Here is a 19,992-nt window from a genome sequence, read left to right as displayed (position 1 = left end):
GTGGGAAGCGAACCTGCAACCCTCAGGTTTCTGGTATAGCCGCTCCACCCACTACGCCATGCCGCTTCCCACTTACAGCTTTCTTCTTTGACGTCTCCATTATTCATTGAACAAATTGCAAAAGATTCAGCGACACAGATGTCCATAATACCGTGGAATTATGCGATGAAAAGATACGACTTAGAGCTGGGAACGGTGCTGGAACAAAATGTCCGCTGCAAAGCATGACGTCACGCGCACACGTCATCATACCGCGACGTTTTAGCATGGTACTTCCGCCGGGAAATTTAAAATTGCAATTTAGTAAACTAAAAAGACCGTATTGGCATGTGTTGCAATGTTAATATTTCATCATTGATATATAAACTATTAAACTGCGTGGTCGCTAGTTGTGGCTTTCAGTAGGCCTTTAAAAATATCAGCAACTCATATGAAACGGGGTTTGTAACTAACTTGATGCCATTCCCAGATGAAGTTGAAAGTGGATGTCAATAGGTGGGAAGCGAACCTGCAACCCTCAGGTTTCTGGTATAGCCGCTCTACCCACTACGCCATGCCGCTTCCCACCTACAGCTTTCTTCTTTGACGTCTCCATTATTCATTGAACACATTGCAAAAGATTCAGCGACACAGACGTCCATAATACCGTGGAATTATGCGATGAAAAGAGACGACTTAGAGCTGGGAACGGTGCTGGAACAAAATGTCCGCTGCAAAGCGTGACGTCACGCGCACACGTCATCATACCGCGACGTTTTAGCATGATACTTCCGCCGGGAAATTTAAAATTGCAATTTAGTAAACTAAAGCGGCCGTATTGGCATGTGTTGCAATGTTAATATTTCATCATTGATATATAAACTATTAAACTGCGTGGTCGCTAGTTGTGGCTTTCAGTAGGCCTTTAAAAATATCAGCAACTCATATGAAACGGGGTTTGTAACTAACTTGATGCCATTCCCAGATGAAGTTGAAAGTGGATGTCAATAGGTGGGAAGCGAACCTGCAACCCTCAGGTTTCTGGTATAGCCGCTCTACCCACTACGCCATGCCGCTTCCCACCTACAGCTTTCTTCTTTGACGTCTCCATTATTCATTGAACAAATTGCAAAAGATTCAGCGACACAGAAGTCCATAATACCGTGGAATTATGCGGTGAAAAGAGACGACTTAGAGCTGGGAACGGTGCTGGAACAAAATGTCCACTACAAAGCGTGACGTCACGCGCACACGTCATCATACCGCGACGTTTTAGCATGATACTTGCGCCGGGAAATTTTAAATTGCAATTTAGTATTGGCATGTGTTGCAATGTTAATATTTCATCATTGATATATAAACTATCAGACTGCGTGGTTGGTAGTAGTGGGTTTCAGTAGGCCTTTAAAAATATCAGCAACTCATATGAAACGGGGTTTGTAACTAACTTGATGCCATTCCCAAATGAAGTTGAAAGTGGATGTCAATAGGTGGGAAGCGAACCTGCAACCCTCAGGTTTCTGGTATAGCCGCTCTACCCACTACGCCATGCCGCTTCCCACTTACAGCTTTCTTCTTTCACGTCTCCATTATTCATTGAACAAATTGCAAAAGATTCGGCGACACAGACGTCCATAATACCGTGGAATTATGCGGTGAAAAGAGACGACTTAGAGCTGGGAACGGTGCTGGAACAAAATGTCCGCTACAAAGCGTGACGTCACGTGCACACGTCATCATACCGCGACGTTTTAGCATGGTACTTCCGCCGGGAAATTTAAAATTGCAATTTAGTAAACTAAAGCGGCCGTATTGGCATGTGTTGCAATGTTAATATTTCATCATTGATATATAAACTATCAGACTGTGTGGTTGGTAGTAGTGGCTTTCAGTAGGCCTTTAAAAATATCAGCAACTCATATGAAACGGGGTTTGTAACTAACTTGATGCCATTCCCAGATGAAGTTGAAAGTGGATGTCAATAGGTGGGAAGCGAACCTGCGACCCTCAGGTTTCTGGTATAGCCGCTCTACCCACTACACCATGCCGCTTCCCACCTACAGCTTTCTTCTTTGACGTCTCCATTATTCATTGAACAAATTGCAAAAGATTCAGCAACACGGATGTTCATAATACCGTGGAATTATGCGATGAAAAGAGACGACTTAGAGCTGGGAACGGTGCTGGAACAAAATGTCCGCTACAAAGCGTGACGTCACGCGCACACGTCATCATACCGCGACGTTTTAGCATGGTACTTCCGCCGGGAATTTAAAATTGCAATTTAGTATTGGCATGTGTTGCAATGTTAATATTTCATCATTGATATATAAACTATCAGACTGCGTGGTCGCTAGTAGTGGCTTTCAGTAGGCCTTTAAAAATATCAGCAACTCATATGAAACGGGGTTTGTAACTAACTTGATGCCGTTCCCAGATGAAGTTGAAAGTGGAGTAACCATCCCATTGAGGCGTGTCTCACCTTCAGCAGACGAGCGTGGTGAGCGCCGTCGTCCTCGCCCTCTCCCCGCTGCGTGTCCACCTGGTACCTCTCGCAGGCCCGCACCAGGTCGTGGTTGTCATACAGAGGGGCGGGGTCAATGGAGTGGGCGTTGATGAGACTCACCAGGTATTCTTTGTAGTGCTTCCTGAAAGCCACAGCAACGTCGGAGTCTTTTAACGACGGCGCAGCGTGACGGGAATCATTTCGTTGGCTGCAAAAGCAAAAAAAAAAAAACTCACTCGCAGAGTCCGGCCTGGCCAGGCTGGGACTGGCCGCCGCACGGGGAATCGATCTGCTGACCTCCTTCGTCTTTCTGCTCCATCACGCCGCACGCGTCTGCGTCACACGTTAGAGACATTTCAAAACAAGCTATGAGTGCACTTTTGTGCATGATGTCAGTAAGATGACATATCAAAACAAGACTAAATTAAAGTGCACTTTTTGTACAGAACGCCACTACAATAGTTTCAAACAAATAAAGTGCACTTTTGTGCATGATGTCACTAAGATGACGTATCAAAATAACACTAAATTAAAGTGCACTTTTTGTACAGAACGCCACTACAATAGTTTCAAACAAATAAAGTGCACTCTTGTGCATGATGTCACTAAGATACATATCAAAACAACACTAAATTAAAGTGCACTTTTTGTACAGAACGTCACTACAATAGTTTCAAACAAATACAGTGCACTTTTGTGCATGATGTTAATAGATGACATAGAGCCATAGGTTCCCTACCCCTGGTTTAAGCATTAGACACCTTTTTACCTGCACTCTGCCTCCCGCTGTTTCCCACATCTACAAAGCAATTAGCTACCGACTGCCACCTACTGATATGGAAGAGTATTACACGGTTACTCGGAATAGCTCGGTTAGGAGAGTGGCCGTGCTAGCAACCTGAGGGTTCCAGGTTCGATTTCCGCTTCCGCCATCCTAGTCACTGCCGTTGTGTCCTTGGGCAAGACACATTACACACCTGCCCCCAGTGCCACCCACACTGGTTTAAATGTAACTTAGATATTGGGTGTCACTTTGTAAAGCGCTTGGAGTCACTAGAGAAAAGCGCTATATAAATATAATGATCTGAGAGCCATGTGTAGTCATCAAAAGAGCCACATCTGGCTCTAGAGCCATAGGTTCCCTACCCCTGTTTTAAAACAGGCTATGAGTGCACTTTTGTGCATGATGTCAATAGATGACATATCAAAACAACACTAAATTAAAGTGCACTTTTTGTACAGAAAGCCACTACAATAGTTTCAAACAAATAAAGTGCACTTTTGTGCATGATGTCACTAAGATGACATATCAAAATAACACTAAATTAAAGTGCACTTTTTGTACAGAACGCCACTACAATAGTTTAAAACAAATAAAGTGCACTTTTGTGCATGATGTCAATAGATGAAATATCAAAAAAACACTAAATTAAGGTGCACTTTGTGTACAGAACGCCACTACAATAGTTTCAAACCAATAAAGTGCACTTTTGTGCATGATGTCACTAAGATGACATATCAAAACAACACTAAATTAAAGTGCACTTTTTGTACAGAACGCCACTACAATAGTTTCAAACAAATAAAGTGCACTTTTGTGCATGATGTCAATAGATGACATATCAAAACAACTCTAAATTAAAGTGCACTTTTTGTACAGAACACCACTACAATAGTTTCAAACAAATAAAGTGCACTTTTGTGCATGATGTCAGTAAGATGACATATCAAAACAACACTAAATTAAAGTGCACTTTTTGTACAGAACGCCACTACAATAGTTTCAAAACAAATAAAGTGCACTTTGTGCATGTCAATAGATGACATATCAAAACAACACTAAATTAAAGTGCACTTTTTGTACAGAACGCCACTACAATAGTTTCGAACAAATAAAGTGCACTTTTGTGCATGATGTCAGTAAGATGACATATCAAAACAACACTAAATTAAAGTGCACTTTTTGTACAGAACGCCACTACAATAGTTTCAAACAAATAAAGTGCACTTTTGTGCATGATGTCACTAAGATGACGTATCAAAACAACACTAAGTTAAAGTGCACTTTTTGTACAGAACACCACTACAATAGTTTCAAACAAATACAGTGCACTTTTGTGCATGATGTTAATAGATGACATAGAGCCATAGGTTCCCTACCCCTGGTTTAAGCATTAGACACCTTTTTACCTGCACTCTGCCTCCCGCTGTTTCCCACATCTACAAAGCAATTAGCTACCGACTGCCACCTACTGATATGGAAGAGTATTACACGGTTACTCGGAATAGCTCGGTTAGGAGAGTGGCCGTGCTAGCAACCTGAGGGTTCCAGGTTCGATTCCCGCTTCCGCCATCCTAGTCACTGCCGTTGTGTCCTTGGGCAAGACACATTACACACCTGCCCCCAGTGCCACCCACACTGGTTTAAATGTAACTTAGATATTGGGTGTCACTTTGTAAAGCGCTTGGAGTCACTAGAGAAAAGCGCTATATAAATATAATTATCTGAGAGCCATATGTAGTCATCAAAAGAGCCACATCTGGCTCTAGAGCCATAGGTTCCCTACCCCTGTTTTAAAACAGGCTATGAGTGCACTTTTGTGCATGATGTCAATAGATGACATATCAAAACAACTCTAAATTAAAGTGCACTTTTTGTACAGAACACCACTACAATAGTTTCAAACAAATAAAGTGCACTTTTGTGCATGATGTCACTAAGATGACGTATCAAAACAACACTGAATTAAAGTGCACTTTTTGTACAGAACGCCACTACAATAGTTTCAAACAAATAAAGTGCACTTTTGTGCATGATGTCACTAAGATGACATATCAAAACAACACTAAATTAAAGTGCACTTTGTGTACAGAACGCAACTACAATAGTTTCAAACAAATAAAGTGCACTTTTGTGCATGATGTCAATAGATGACATATCAAAACAACACTAAATTAAAGTGCACTTTTTGTACAGAACGCCACTACAATAGTTTCAAACAAATAAAGTGCACTTTTGTGCATGATGTCAGTAAGATGACGTATCAAAACAACACTAAATTAAAGTGCACTTTTTGTACAGAACGCCACTACAATAGTTTCAAACAAATAAAGTGCACTTTTGTGCATGATGTCAATAGATGACATATCAAAACACTAAATAAAAGTGTACTTTTTGTACAGAACACCACTACAATAGTTTCAAACAAATAAAGTGCACTTTTGTGCATGATGTCACTAAGATGACGTATCAAAACAACACTAAATTAAAGTGCACTTTTTGTACAGAACGCCACTACAATAGTTTCAAACAAATAAAGTGCACTTTTGTGCATGATGTCACTAAGATGACATATCAAAATAACACAAAATTAAAGTGCACTTTTTGTACAGAACGCCACTACAATAGTTTCAAACAAATAAAGTGCACTTTTGTGCATGATGTCAATAGATTTTTTCTTTTTTCTTTCTTTGTCATGAAAAAGGGAGGTTTTTGTGGTTGGTGCACTAATTGTAAGTGTATATTGTGTTTTTTATGTTGATTTAATAAATAAATAAAAAATAATAAAACAAATTTTTTTTTTTATAAAAAATGGATAAAAAAATCTTCTGCGGCCCGGTACCAATTGGGCCCCGGTGGTTGGGGACCACTGCCCTAATCAGAGCAAACAATTTTTGATTGAAAAAAAGAGATAAAGAAGTAAAATACAGCACTATGTCATCAGTTTCTGATTTATTAAATTGTATAACAGTGCAAAGTATTGCTCATTTGTAGTGGTCTTTCTTGAACTATTTGGAAAAAAAGATATACAAATAACTAAAAACTTGCTGAAAAATAAACAAGTGATTCAATTATAAATAAAAATTTCTACACATAGAAGTAATCATCAACTCTTTGGGGATTGTAATAGAGATCCATCTGGATTCATCAACTGAATTCTAAACATTTTTTCACAAAAAAAGAACTCTTTAACATCAATATTTATGGAACATGTCCACAAAAAATCTAGCTGTCAACACTGAATATTGCATTGTTGTATTTCTTTTCACAGTTTATGAACTTACATTCATAATTTGTTGGAATATTATTCAATAAATATATTTATAAAGGATTTTTGAATTGTTGCCATTTATAGAATATTTAAAAAAAAAATCTCACGTACCCCTTGGCATACCTTCAAGTACCCCCAGGGGTACGCGTACCCCTGTTTGAGAACCACTGCTCTAGCACGTGACTTTTCAAATGATGCTACATGTTAGCAGTGATGCTACTTTTTGCAGCAGCGCTTTTTCCACATACTGATGACACCCAACTTTACATGCCCCTAAAGCTGACCAACACGCCGGACTGTAGTCAGCTGGAGGCGTGTCTTAATGAAATTAAACAATGGATGTCCGCTAATTTTTTGCAACTTAACGCCAAAAAAACGGAAATGCTGATTATCGGTCCTGCTAGACACCGACCTCTATTTAATAATACAACTTTAACATTTGACAACCAAATAATAAAACAAGGTGACTTGGTAAAGAATCTGGGTATTATCTTCGACCCAACTCTCTCCTTTGAGTCACACATTAAAAGCGTTACTAAAACGGCCTTCTTTCATCTCCGTAATATCGCTAAAATTCGCTCCATTTTGTCCACTAAAGACGCCGAGATCATTATCCATGCGTTTGTTACGTCTCGTCTCGATTACTGTAACGTATTATTTTCGGGTCTCCCCATGTCTAGCATTAAAAGATTACAGTTGGTACAAAATGCGGCTGCTAGACTTTTGACAAGAACAAGAAAGTTTGATCACATTACGCCTGTACTGTATATACTTATATACATATATACCTATATATACACCTATACTGTATATACTTATATACATATATACTTATATATACACCTATACTGTATATACTTATATACATGTATATACACCTATACTGTATATACTTATATACATATATACCTATATATACACCTATACTGTATATACTTATATACATCCATCCATCCATCTTCTACCGCTTATTCCCTTTTGGGGTCGCGGGGGGCGCTGGCGCCTATCTCAGCTACAATCGGGCGGAAGGCGGCGTACACCCTGGACAAGTCGCCACCTCATCGCAGGGCCAACACAGATAGACAGACAACATTCACACTCACATTCAAACACTAGGGCCAATTTATATACATATATACCTATATATACATCTATACTGTATATACTTATATACATATATACCTATATATACACCTATACTGTATATACTTATATACATATATACCTATATATACACCTATACTGGCTCACCTGCACTGGCTTCCTGTGCACTTAAGATGTGACTTTAAGGTTTTACTACTTACGTATAAAATACTACACGGTCTAGCTCCAGCCTATCTTGTCGATTGTATTGTACCATATGTCCCGGCAAGAAATCTGCGTTCAAAAGACTCCGGCTTATTAGTGATTCCTAGAGCCCAAAAAAAGTCTGCGGGCTATAGAGCGTTTTCCGTTCGGGCTCCAGTACTCTGGAATGCCCTCCCGGTAACAGTTCGAGATGCTACCTCAGTAGAAGCATTTAAGTCTCTCCTTAAAACTCATCTGTATACTCTCGCCTTTAAATAGACCTCCTTTTTAGACCAGTTGATCTGCCGCGTCTTTTCTTTTTTCTCCTATGTCCCCCCCTCCCTTGTGGAGAGGGTCCGGTTCGATGACCATGGATGAAGTACTGGCTGTCCAGAGTCCAGACCCAGGATGGACCGCTCGCCTGTGTATCGGTTGGGGACATCTCTACGCTGCTGATCCGCCTCCGCTTGGGATGGTTTCCTGTGGACGGGACTCTCGCTGCTGTCTTGGATCCGCTTTGAACTGAACTCTCGCGGCTGTGTTGGAGCCACCATGGATTGAACTTTCACAGTATCATGTTAGACCCGCTCGACATCCATTGCTTTCGGTCCCCTAGAGGGGGGGGTGGGGGGGTTGCCCACATCTGAGGTCCTCTCCAAGGTTTCTCATAGTCAGCATTGTCACTGGCGTCCTACTGGATGTGAATTCTCCCTGCCCACTGGGTGTGAGTTTTCCTTGCCCTTTTGTGGGTTCTTCCGAGGATGTTGTAGTCGTAATGATTTGTGCAGTCCTTTGAGACATTTGTGATTTGGGGCTATATAAATAAACATTGATTGATTGATTACGGTTGTATGTTCGACATCTTCCCGCTTGAAGTCAAACCACCGCCACATGATGGACCCCCTGCTGTTCTTCTTGGTAATTAATTCTTCCTTCATTTGTTACCAGATCCGCACCTTCTTTCTCCCGTATTACCACTCGCACCGCTCCGTTAGCACCACAGCTAACGTTACCGTGCCGCTACCTCTCTGACCCGCGTGGGCGTAAACGTATGTGACGTACGTAAAAAGGTGCGCTTGTTTTACTTCTCTGTGAGAAGCAGAGACAAGAACGTGTGAGAAGAGCCTGTCGTGTAAGCGACTGCGTGAGAACGTAAACTCCAATATCACCATATAGTCATTTTCTGTATCGCACAGAGACAAACCCGCGATATATCGAGTATATCGATATATCGAGTATATCGGAAAACTGGCGTGCACAAGCGATCCCTCAGAAAGCTGGCGTGCACATCACTTGTGCACGCCAGCTTTCCGAGACTCTTATTTTGTTAGCGCAGGCAGCATGAAGCAGGGCTTTTATTGTGAAGATAGGAAATGTGCAGTCGGCCTTTAGAGTTTTGACGGAAGGTACGGCGCGAGAGTCTGTTGAAATAAAAAGTGTTTCTCGCCTTCCTCTCGGTCATATTTTCATAATAATGATCTTGCAGCAGCCAGCGTCATCTCACAAGACCCTCCGGTACCGTGAATGTCATTTAAGTGACGTCTTGGTGAAGATTGATGATCACTCATTTTTAGGTCTATTTTTTTTTTAAAAGCCTGGCTGGAGATCGACTGACACACCCCCCGCGGTCGACTGGTAGCTCGCGATCGACGTAATGGGCACCCCTGCGTTAGAGCTAAGCTAAAAGATAAACAGTAAAAGCAACATTACATGTTTGTTTATGTTTGCAGGGATATGGTGAAAACTCTCAACCCAAAATACATACCATTGTACACATTGCACAAGAAGAATCGGAATCGACAATCGTCAGGAATCGGAATCAAAACAAGGAATCGGAATCGTTCAAATTCAAACAATACCCAACCCTAATGGCATGACGTGGGTAAAGGTAAAGTCGCCAGGCTGACTACCTGGGATACACAGGTTTAAATAATGCTGTGGTGAATAGTGACAGGTGTGCGAGTGAAAAACGTGAGACAGGTGCGTGACATGCGGACAGGTGAAAACTAATGGGTTGCTATGGTGACAAAACAAAGAAAAGTGCACAAAGAGTCCAAAAACAAAACCGAACATGACTAAAACACGGACAAGACATCCCATATGTTTGTACTACACATTTGTGCTGGTTTGTGCTACATTTTTTCTGTCTAACTATCATAGCTTTATGTTATTTAAGTTCTAATGTTACCATGGGGACATTATCCAAAACCATCAGCCCTCCATTATTGTCAGATCTCCCCAAACTAGTTCCATTTGTTTGTACTACACATTTTTTTGACTATCACAGTTTTTAGGTTATTTAGGTTTTAATGTTACTAAGGTGACATTATCCAAAAACCAGCACCTCTCCCATGTTATCAGAATCTCCCCCAACTTGTCCTATTTGTTTGTACTACACTTTTGTGCTGGTTTGTGCTACCATCATAGTTTTTATGTTACGGGGCTGGTTATGAATAACAACACGTCGACAACATTAAAAACTACATTTTTTTATTCCTATAAAACAAACATTTTTGCAGCACAAATCAGCAAAAAAAGTTTGGAGAGATTTTAACTCAAATGGCGGTACGCGCAGCCCTGGGGGTACTTGAAGGTAGGCCAAGGGGTACGTGAGGTTTTTAAAAAAATATTCTAAAAATAGCAACATTTCAAAAAATCCTTTATAAATATATTTAATGAATAATACTTAAACAAAATATGAACGCAAGTTCATAAACTGTGAAAAGAAATGCAACAATGCAATATTCAGTGTTGACAGCTAGATTTTTTTTGTGGACATGTTCCGTAAATATTGATGTTAAAGATTTCTTTTTTGTGAAGAAATGTTTAAAATTCAGTTCATGAATCCAGATGGATCTCTATTACAATCCCCAAAGAGTTGATGATTACTTCTATGTGTAGAAATCTTTATTTATAATTGAGTCACTTGTTTATTTTTCAACAATTTTTAGTTGTTTTTATTTATTTTTTTCCAAATAGTTCAAGAAAGACCACTACAAATGAGCAACATTTTGCACTGTTATACAATTTAATAAATCAGAAACTGATGACATAGTGCTGTATTTTACTTCTTTATCTCTTTTTTTTTTTCAACCAAAAATGCTTTGCTCTGATTAGGGGGTACTTGAATTAAAAAAATGTTCACAGGGGGTACGTCTCTGAAAAAAGGTTGAGAACCACTGGGTTAGGGGGATCTAGTTATGAATGATAAACTCGTTAATCAGGCACTGAAGGAAAAGATTTGAGGAATGCATGGACTGAGAATATTCACAGATATTCCAAAATAATACTATACAAATTTCACTACTAGCCCTGTGATAAGGTGACGACTTGTCCAGGGTGTACCCCGGCTTCCGCCCGATTGTAGCTGAAATAGGCACCAGCGCTCCCCGCGACCCCAAAGGGAATAAGCGGTAGGAAATGGATGGATGGAAAATGTAAAGCACTGCGACAGACTCGCACTGTTTGGGTTCCAAGGACCGCCAAGGAATGACATTTACTTCTCCAAAAATACAGATTGTTAAACTTAGCTAATGTTCAAAGATTAGCATCAATACGAATGGCCCATCGAATCCTAAATAACACTGCACCAGCGCCACTTAAGCACTTTGTCCAGTTTACATCTGCTGTGACAACTGGAAACACACGAGCCTCCACCAGGTGGCAGTGTAGCGTACCCAGATGTAAAACATCTTTTGCACAGTCAGCTTTTTTATCCATCCATCCGTCGCGGGGGGCGCTGGCGCCTATCTCAGCTACAATCGGGCGGAAGGCGGGGTACACCCTGGACAAGTCGCCACCTCATCACAGGGCCAACACAGCTTTTTGATATAAAGCCATAAAGGAATGGAACAACCTTGTTGCGATCCGTGACTCGAATCTTCCCATATTATTGTTTATTTTTCCATCTTTGTTCTCATTCTCCATTTTGAACCGTTTATTTCCCGTTTAGTCCATCACCATGGTTACTTGTTAGTTTCAGCTGTTACTCCCGGTTCCTGCACACCTGTTCGCTGTTCCTCTTCCTCTTTTCATTCTTCTGCCAGGGACTCTAGTTTGTTTCCACACAACGGTGCGTCTGCTTTGCACCTTTGCTTACACGCAATTCCTGTATTATTCTCGCGAGCTCTCACGCTGCGCACTTTTATTCATTCTTAGCTCTCATGCTAAATGTTTTTTTTTTTCCCCTTGGTGTGCCTATGTGCCAGTTTAGTTTACTATTTGTTTATCCTAGCTTTCATGCTAGCGACTTTTGTTTGCCTTTTTTTGGGCTCCAGTAAATTTGTTTTCTAGCACCTTTTGTTATTCAAATATATAGTTAAACCTTACCTTTGCTGTGTTCTATTTCGACTACAAACCTCACAACAATCGTGAAAAGTTTAACAGATTACTCTACATTTGCAATTGAAGTTAAAAATGGGCTTTGGAGCAATCAAAGCTGCTCACATTATGATTGACACATCAACTTAATGTGTATTATATTTATCCATGACAGCATTTTTGTTGCAAATTGTGGTGTCTGTGTCTTAAAATCATGGTTGTTTTTGTTGTTTTTACAAATGATGACAGATGGCTCCTATACTGACTCACCAGCACTGGCTTCCTGTGCACTTACGATGTGACTTTAAGGTTTTACTACTTACGTATAAAATACTACACGGTCTAGCTCCAGCTTATCTTGCCGATTGTATTGTACCATATGTCCCGGCAAGAAATCTGCGTTCAGAAGACTCCGGCTCTGGTATAATATATCCAAGAGACACGGATACACGGCATTATGGGAAATCCCTATGCGGCGTTTAAAATGCGCCACAGAGCCAATACTCTCCAGAAATGTGTTTGTTATTCTTATTTGGTGTGGGTTCACAGAGTGTGGTGCATATTAGTAAGAGTGTTAAAATTGTTTTATATGACAACCATTAGCGTGATCTGTATGGCTGTGGAACAAGACCCCTGGTTTACACATAGTAAAAACAAAAAATAAACACCTCCGCCATTCTGAAAAAAAACGGCAGGGGAAGCGTCACTCGCGACGTCACGAATTCGATCCGGCGGTAAAAGTAAGCATGCGCTTATTAATTTGGTGAGCGAGTTTTGCCTGCCACCTCGGTAGAAGCATTTAAGTCTCACCTTAAAACTCATTTGTACACTCTAGCCTTTAAATAGACTCCCTTTTTAGACCAGTTGATCTGCCGTTTCTTTTCTTTTTCTTCTATGTCCCACTCTCCCTTGTGGAGGGGGGTCCGGTCCGATCCGGTGGCCATGTACTGCTTGCCTGTGTATCGGCTGGGGACATCTCTGCGCTGCTGATCCGCCTCCGCTTGGGATGGTTTCCTGCCGGCTCCGCTGTGAACGGGACTCTCGCTGCTGTGTTGGATCCGCTTTGGACTGGACTCTCGCTGCTGTGTTGGATCCATTATGGATTGAACTTTCACAGTATCATGTTAGACCCGCTCGACATCCATTGCTTTCCTCCTCTCCAAGGTTCTCATAGTCATCATTGTCACCGACGTCCCACTGGGTGGGAGTTTTCCTTGCCCTTATGTGGGCCTACCGAGGATGTCGTGGTGGTTTGTGCAGCCCTTTGAGACACTAGTGATTTAGGGCTATATAAGTAAACATTGATTGAATTCAAGGTAGGCGCATATTTGATGTATTTTATAACAACTAAACCGTGACGTGACATTTTTTTACGGCGCAAACTAATGTTATTGCGATCTTTGCAATTGTAAGGGGGGGGGGGCAACTTGACACAGGTGACGTGTGGAGCGGAAGTCGCGCTCACCTGTCTGCTGTGCATCGGAAGGCTCCGTGTTGAAGTCCACGCCACTCCTCTGACAAACAAAGCCCCGATCAGAAAGAGGACGTCACAGAGAGAGGACACGGGCAGTTTTTCCTACTTGCAGCAGAGCTTGCAGTCTGGCCGACTCCCAGTCCCGCATGTAGAAGAGGCAGTCGCGGGGGTGGTGGGCGTGGAGGCCCGTGTAGCTGCACGCCTCCGTCCTGCAGCTCATCTTTGACACGCCATGAATATTAGGCTGGTGTCACCGCCACCAAGGTGGGGTGTGTGCGGGCTCACCTTGTAGTAGGGGTTGTTGCAGCCGCTGCAGAACTGGTACCTGCAGTGGAAGCAGGTGAAGTGCATGCAGCCGCCTTTCGTCAGCGCGTACTGGAAGCGGCAGTGAGGACAGGCTGGGGACAAGATGGCGTCAACATTCAATTCTCATGAAAAGGAAAACAGATTTTTGCTACAAAATGTAAGGACTTAGAACCCTCTGAAAAACTCCTAAGATCGGCCGGTGCTGTGCAAGGAACGTGGGGGAAAAAAATCGACTTCTCTAAATTCGTACCACAAAATTTACTGAGAACCAAACGGTGCTGTGCAAGGAACATTGAAAAAAAAGAAGATAGACTTCACTAAATTCTTACCACAATGGACTGGACTCTCACATTATTACGTTAGATCCACTATGGACTGGACTCTCACATTATTATGTTAGATCCACTATGGACTGGACTCTCACTATTATGTTAGATCCACTATGGACTGGACTCTCACAATACTATGTTAGATCCACTATGGACTGAACTCTCACACTATTATGTAAAATCCACTTTCCACTTTGGACTGGACTCTCACTAATATTATATTAGATCCACTATGGACTGGACTCTCACAATACTATGTTAGATCCACTATGGACTGGACTCTCACATTATTATGTTAGATCCACTATGGACTGGACTCTCACAATACTATGTTAGATCCACTATGGACTGGACTCTCACATTATTATGTTAGATCCACTATGGACTGGACTCTCACTATTATGTTAAATCCACTATGGACTGGACTCTCACACTATTGTGTTAGATCTACTTGGGACTGGACTCTCACTATTATGTCAGATCCACTATGGACTGGACTCTCACAATATTATGTTAGATCCACTATGGACTGGACTCTCACACTATTATGTTAGATCTACTTGGGACTGGACTCTCACTATATTATGTTAGATCCACTATGGACTGGACTCTCACAATATTATGTTAAATCCAGTATGGACTGGACTCTCACTATTATGTTAAATCCACTATAGACTGGACTCTCACTATTATGTTAGATCCACTATGGACTGGACTCTCACTATTATGTTAGATCCACTATGGACTGGACTCTCACATTATTATGTTAGATCCACTATGGACTGGACTCTCACATTATTATGTTAGATCCACTATGGACTGGACTCTCACACTATTATGTTAGATCCACCATGGACTGGACTCTCACAATATTATTTTAAATCCACTATGGACTGGACTCTCACAATATTATGTTAATTCCAGTATGGACTGGACTCTCACTATTATGTTAGATCCACTTGGGACTGGACTGTCACTAGTATGTAAGATCCACTATGGACTTGACTATTACTATTATTTTAGATCCACTACAGACTGGACTCTCACTATTATGTTAAATCCACTATGGACTGGACTCTCACTATTATGTTGGATCTACTTGGGACTGGACGCTCACAATATTATGTTAGATCCACTATGGACTGGACTCTCACTATGATGTCAGATCCACTATGGACTGGACTCTCACTATTATGTTAGATCCACTATGGACTGGACTCTCACCATTATGTTGGATCCACTATGGACTTGACTCTCACTATTATGTTAGATCCACTATGGACTGGACTCTCACACTATTATGTTAGATCCACCATGGACTGGACTCTCACTATGATGTCAGATTCACTATGGACTGGACTCTCACAATATTATGCTAGATCCACTATGGACTGGACTCTCACACTATTATGCTAGATCCACCATGGACTGGACTCTCACTATTATGTTAGATCCACTATGGACTGGACTATTATGTTAGATCCACTATGGACTGGACTCTCACTATTATGTCAGATTCACTATGGACTGGACTCTCACTATTATGTCAGATTCACTATGGACTGGACTCTCACTATTATGTTAGATCCACTATGGACTGAACTCTCTCACTATTATGTTAGATCCACTATGGACTGAACTCTCTCACTATTATGTTAGATCCACTATGGACTGAACTCTCTCACTATTATGTTAGATCCACTATGGACTGGACTCTCACTATTATGTTAGATCCACTATGGACTGAACTCTCTCACTATTATGTTAGATCCACTATGGACTGGACTCTCTCACTATTATGTTAGATCCACTATGGACTGGACTCTCACTATTATGTTAGATCCACTATGGACTGGACTCTCACACTATTATGTTAAATCCACTATGGACTGGACTCACACTATTATGTTAGATTCACATCTGCGGTCCCTTCCAAGGTTTCTCAGTCATCCAATTGGGTTGAGTTTTTCCTTGCCCTGATGTGGGATCTGAACAGAGGATGTCGTGGTGGTTTGTGCAGCCCTTTGAGACACTTGTGATTTAGGGCTATATAAGTGAACATTGATTGATTGATTGATTTAAGGGCTTTTATTATCACGGGCTTTGGTACCTCCAATGTGGTCCACCATGAAAATGAGTACGACGCCCTTTCCATTGAAGCAAAGTAAAAAATAAATAAAAAAATTTAACAACAGAATGTTGAACACTCGGATTTCGGGACATTTTAGGAAAGTCAACCGTTGAAAAAGTGTCCTTTTTTCTGAAGTTTTCTTGGGCCCTGCTAAAACCCCCGGGAGTGTCAGAAAGGTTCCCAGCCTGCAAAGCACTGGAGGTGCATCCATAAAGTACTATCTAATCTAATCTAATAAGACGACGAGGACATGAGTTACACTTGTGCAGGACACTCACTGATGCCGTTGTCTCTCAGGTAGCCAGCCAGGCCCTGCTTCTGGTACTCCGGGTCATTGTCCCGCTTCCACTGCTGGAACTGCCCGCAGGTCAGATCCTGGTGCTGAGGCTCCCACTGACAACACACACACGCAGACACAAACACAAACACAAACACAAACACACACACACACACACACACACACACACACACACACACACACACACACACACACACACACACACACCGTCAACTTCCAACTCACACACTTGCTGGTTGGAAATACTTCCATCCGTGTTGTCCCTCACAGGCTTCTTGCACTGAGCGCAGAAACTCTTGCAGCAGGACAGACATGTGACTTTCAGCTGCTCGCCGTCATTGATGAAGCCTGACGTGCACTGAGATGTAAATATAAAAAAAAATATTTAATGGGATTTATATACATAAAAAAAATAAGTAAAATACAAAAGCAGACTACAAATGTGCATGGATTAAATCAGGGGTGTCCAAAGTGGCACAATCATTTAGTATTCTAATATTATATATATATATATATATATATATATATATGTAACAGACCTAAGAGTAAGATATTTTGTTACTTGACGAATGACACCTTTTAGCATGCTAACATTATTATGCTAGCTTATTTCTAGCTAATTTTGCAGTGCTGGACTCTCACTATTATGTTAGATCCACTATGGACTGGACTCGCTCACTATTATGTTAGATCCACTATGGACTGGACTCTCACTATTATGTTAGATCCACTATGGACTAGACTCTCACTATTATGTTAGATCCACTATGGACTGGACTCTCACTATTATGTTAGATCCACTATGGACTGGACTCTCACTATTACGTTAGGTCCACTATGGACTGGACTCGCTCACTATTATGTTAGATCCACTATGGACTGGACTCTCACTATTATGTTAGATCCACTATGGACTAGACTCTCACTATTATGTTAGATCCACTATGGACTGGACTCTCACTATTATGCTAGATCCACTATGGACTGGACTCTCACTCTTATGTTAGATCCACTATGGACTGGACTCTCACTATTACGTTAGGTCCACTATGGACTGGACTGTCACTCTTATGTTAGATCCACTATGGACTGGACTCTCACTATTATGTTAGATCCACTATGGACTGGACTCTTACTATTATGTTAGATCCACTATGGACTGGACTCTTACTATTATGTTAGATCCACTATGGACTGGACTCTTACTATTATGTTAGATCCACTATGGACTGGACTCTCACTATTATGTTAGATCCACTATGGACTGGACTCTCACTATTATGTTAGATCCACTATGGACTGGACTCTCACTATTATGTTAGATCCACTATGGACTGGACTCTCACTATTATGTTAGATCCACTATGGACTGGACTCTCACTATTATGTTGGATCCACTATGGACTGGACTCTCACTATTATGTTGGATCCACTATGGACTGGACTCTCACTATTATTATGTTAGATCCACTATGGACTGGACTCTCACAATTATGTTGGATCCACTATGGACTGGACTCTCACTATTATGTTAGATCCGCTATGGACTGGACTCTCACTATTATGTTAGATCCACTATGGACCAGACTTTCACTCTTATGTTAGATCCACTATGGACCGGACTTTCACTCTTATGTTAGATCCACTATGGACTGGACTTTCACTCTTATGTTAGATCCACTATGGACTAGACTTTCACTCTTATGTTAGATCCACTATGGACCGGACTTTCACTCTTATGTTAGATCCACTATGGACTGGACTCTCACTATTATGTTAGATCCACTATGGACTGGACTCTCACTCTTATGTTAGATCCACTATGGACCGGACTTTCACTCTTATGTTAGATCCACTATGGACCGGACTTTCACTCTTATGTTAGATCCACTATGGACCGGACTTTCACTCTTATGTTAGATCCACTATGGACTGGACTTTCACTCTTATGTTAGATCCACTATGGACTAGACTTTCACTCTTATGTTAGATCCACTATGGACTGGACTCTCACTATTATGTTAGATCCACTATGGACTGGACTCACATGGCAGCACCACAGGAACTTGGGTTCCTTCATCAGAACGTGCTCCGTCAGCTTTTTGTGGAAGAGGTCGTAGACGTCGGCCGTCAGACATTCCCTCAGCTGCAGAAAGTCGCAGGTGAAGGCGTGGTCCACAGCGGCGTGGTCAGCGGTCTCACCTGGATGTCCAGCGTGGAGAAGTAACTTTCCAGCTGCTCGGGGTCGTTGATGTCCGGCCCGCGGCAGATGGGACACACCATGTCCCGGATGTGTTTGTCCCGCACGGTGATGGTGAAGTGCTGGGTGAAGCACTCCTGGCACACGGCGCACTGGCACGAGGTCAGCGAGCGCATCTGCGCACAATCGGAGGTTCTTGGTTAGACTCCGACGCCCGTGTAGGGACCGCCACGGCGCCCTCACCTTGCTGTGCGGGAAGACGCTGAGGCAGCACGGACACTCGTTGTTGAGGACGCGCCTGATGAAGTCGCGGTCGTGCGACCCCTTCACGGCTTCCACCACGTCCTCCAGGGTGTACGACACGTTGGGCTCCTGCAGCAGCGACAGGGTGAGCTCGCAGCGCCCCCAGCTGGGCAGCTCGTACAGCGCCAGGAGACGGCGGCACATCCTCTGTGAGGGCATGAACAAAACAAAACAAAAACAATTTAATAGCCCGGTCGCTTGACAATATCTCCTTCAGGTTCCTCAGGGACTCTGCCACCACCATTGCCCCAATCATCACACTGTCAGCTTCAAACACTGATCACGTCGATTAAACAGACAAGAAGCAAGGAATCATGCAGAGACACAGTTCAATTTAGCTCATGAGGAGAACGCATGGAGCTGAACACTTAGTCACAGTCTCGCCCTACGCTCTAAGGTTCAGCTCCCGCGTCTCTCTATGTCAGGGGTCGGGAACCTTTTTGGCTGAGAGAGCCATACAGGCCAAATATTTTAAAAAGTATTTCCGTGAGAGCCATATAATTATTTTTTTAAACACTGAATAAAACTATATGCGTGCATTTTTAACAAAGACCAACATGTTTAGAGTATAATAAGTCTCTTATTCTTTTTAATAACATTGTTATTCTGAGAGTAACCAAAAACAAATAAAATACTTCTTACCATTAATGCGACTTCTTGAACAGGTGCGGTAGGAACCGGATGGATGGATGAAAATGCATGAGAATGTTTTATATTTTGAACGTTATTTTTGACACTGTGATTACCAGCAGAATTATTAATTACTTATCATTTGTATACTCTAGCCTTTAAATAGACTAACTTTTT

At 41.8% G+C, this 19,992-nt stretch overlaps 1 protein-coding gene across 3 annotated transcripts in view; it reads right to left on the bottom strand.

The window, feature by feature from the left end:
• The window catches only part of LOC133569139 (E3 ubiquitin-protein ligase RNF31-like), a 74,989-nt gene that overhangs the window by 14,613 nt on the left and 40,384 nt on the right, over window positions 1-19,992 (bottom strand). For all 3 annotated transcript variants that reach the window (XR_009809762.1, XM_061921313.1, XM_061921315.1), the window contains exons 14-23: window positions 19,126-19,332; window positions 18,885-19,058; window positions 18,730-18,828; window positions 16,951-17,040; window positions 16,663-16,777; window positions 13,904-14,016; window positions 13,725-13,838; window positions 13,610-13,658; window positions 2,722-2,818; window positions 2,462-2,627 (exon numbers count right to left, since the gene is read on the bottom strand). Coding sequence is in view for 2 of the 3 variants with exons in the window: in XM_061921313.1 (XP_061777297.1) it covers window positions 2,462-2,627; window positions 2,722-2,818; window positions 13,610-13,658; window positions 13,725-13,838; window positions 13,904-14,016; window positions 16,663-16,777; window positions 16,951-17,040; window positions 18,730-18,828; window positions 18,885-19,058; window positions 19,126-19,332 (1,224 nt within the window). In the remaining variant the exon portion in view is untranslated. The remainder of the gene's footprint in view (window positions 1-2,461; window positions 2,628-2,721; window positions 2,819-13,609; window positions 13,659-13,724; window positions 13,839-13,903; window positions 14,017-16,662; window positions 16,778-16,950; window positions 17,041-18,729; window positions 18,829-18,884; window positions 19,059-19,125; window positions 19,333-19,992) is intronic.

This window comes from Nerophis ophidion, linkage group LG15, assembly GCF_033978795.1.
Source record: "Nerophis ophidion isolate RoL-2023_Sa linkage group LG15, RoL_Noph_v1.0, whole genome shotgun sequence".
NCBI classification, from domain to species: Eukaryota; Metazoa; Chordata; class Actinopteri; order Syngnathiformes; family Syngnathidae; genus Nerophis; species Nerophis ophidion.
Note: the sequence above shows the minus strand (reverse complement) of the source record. Positions and strands in the feature narration are given on the sequence as shown.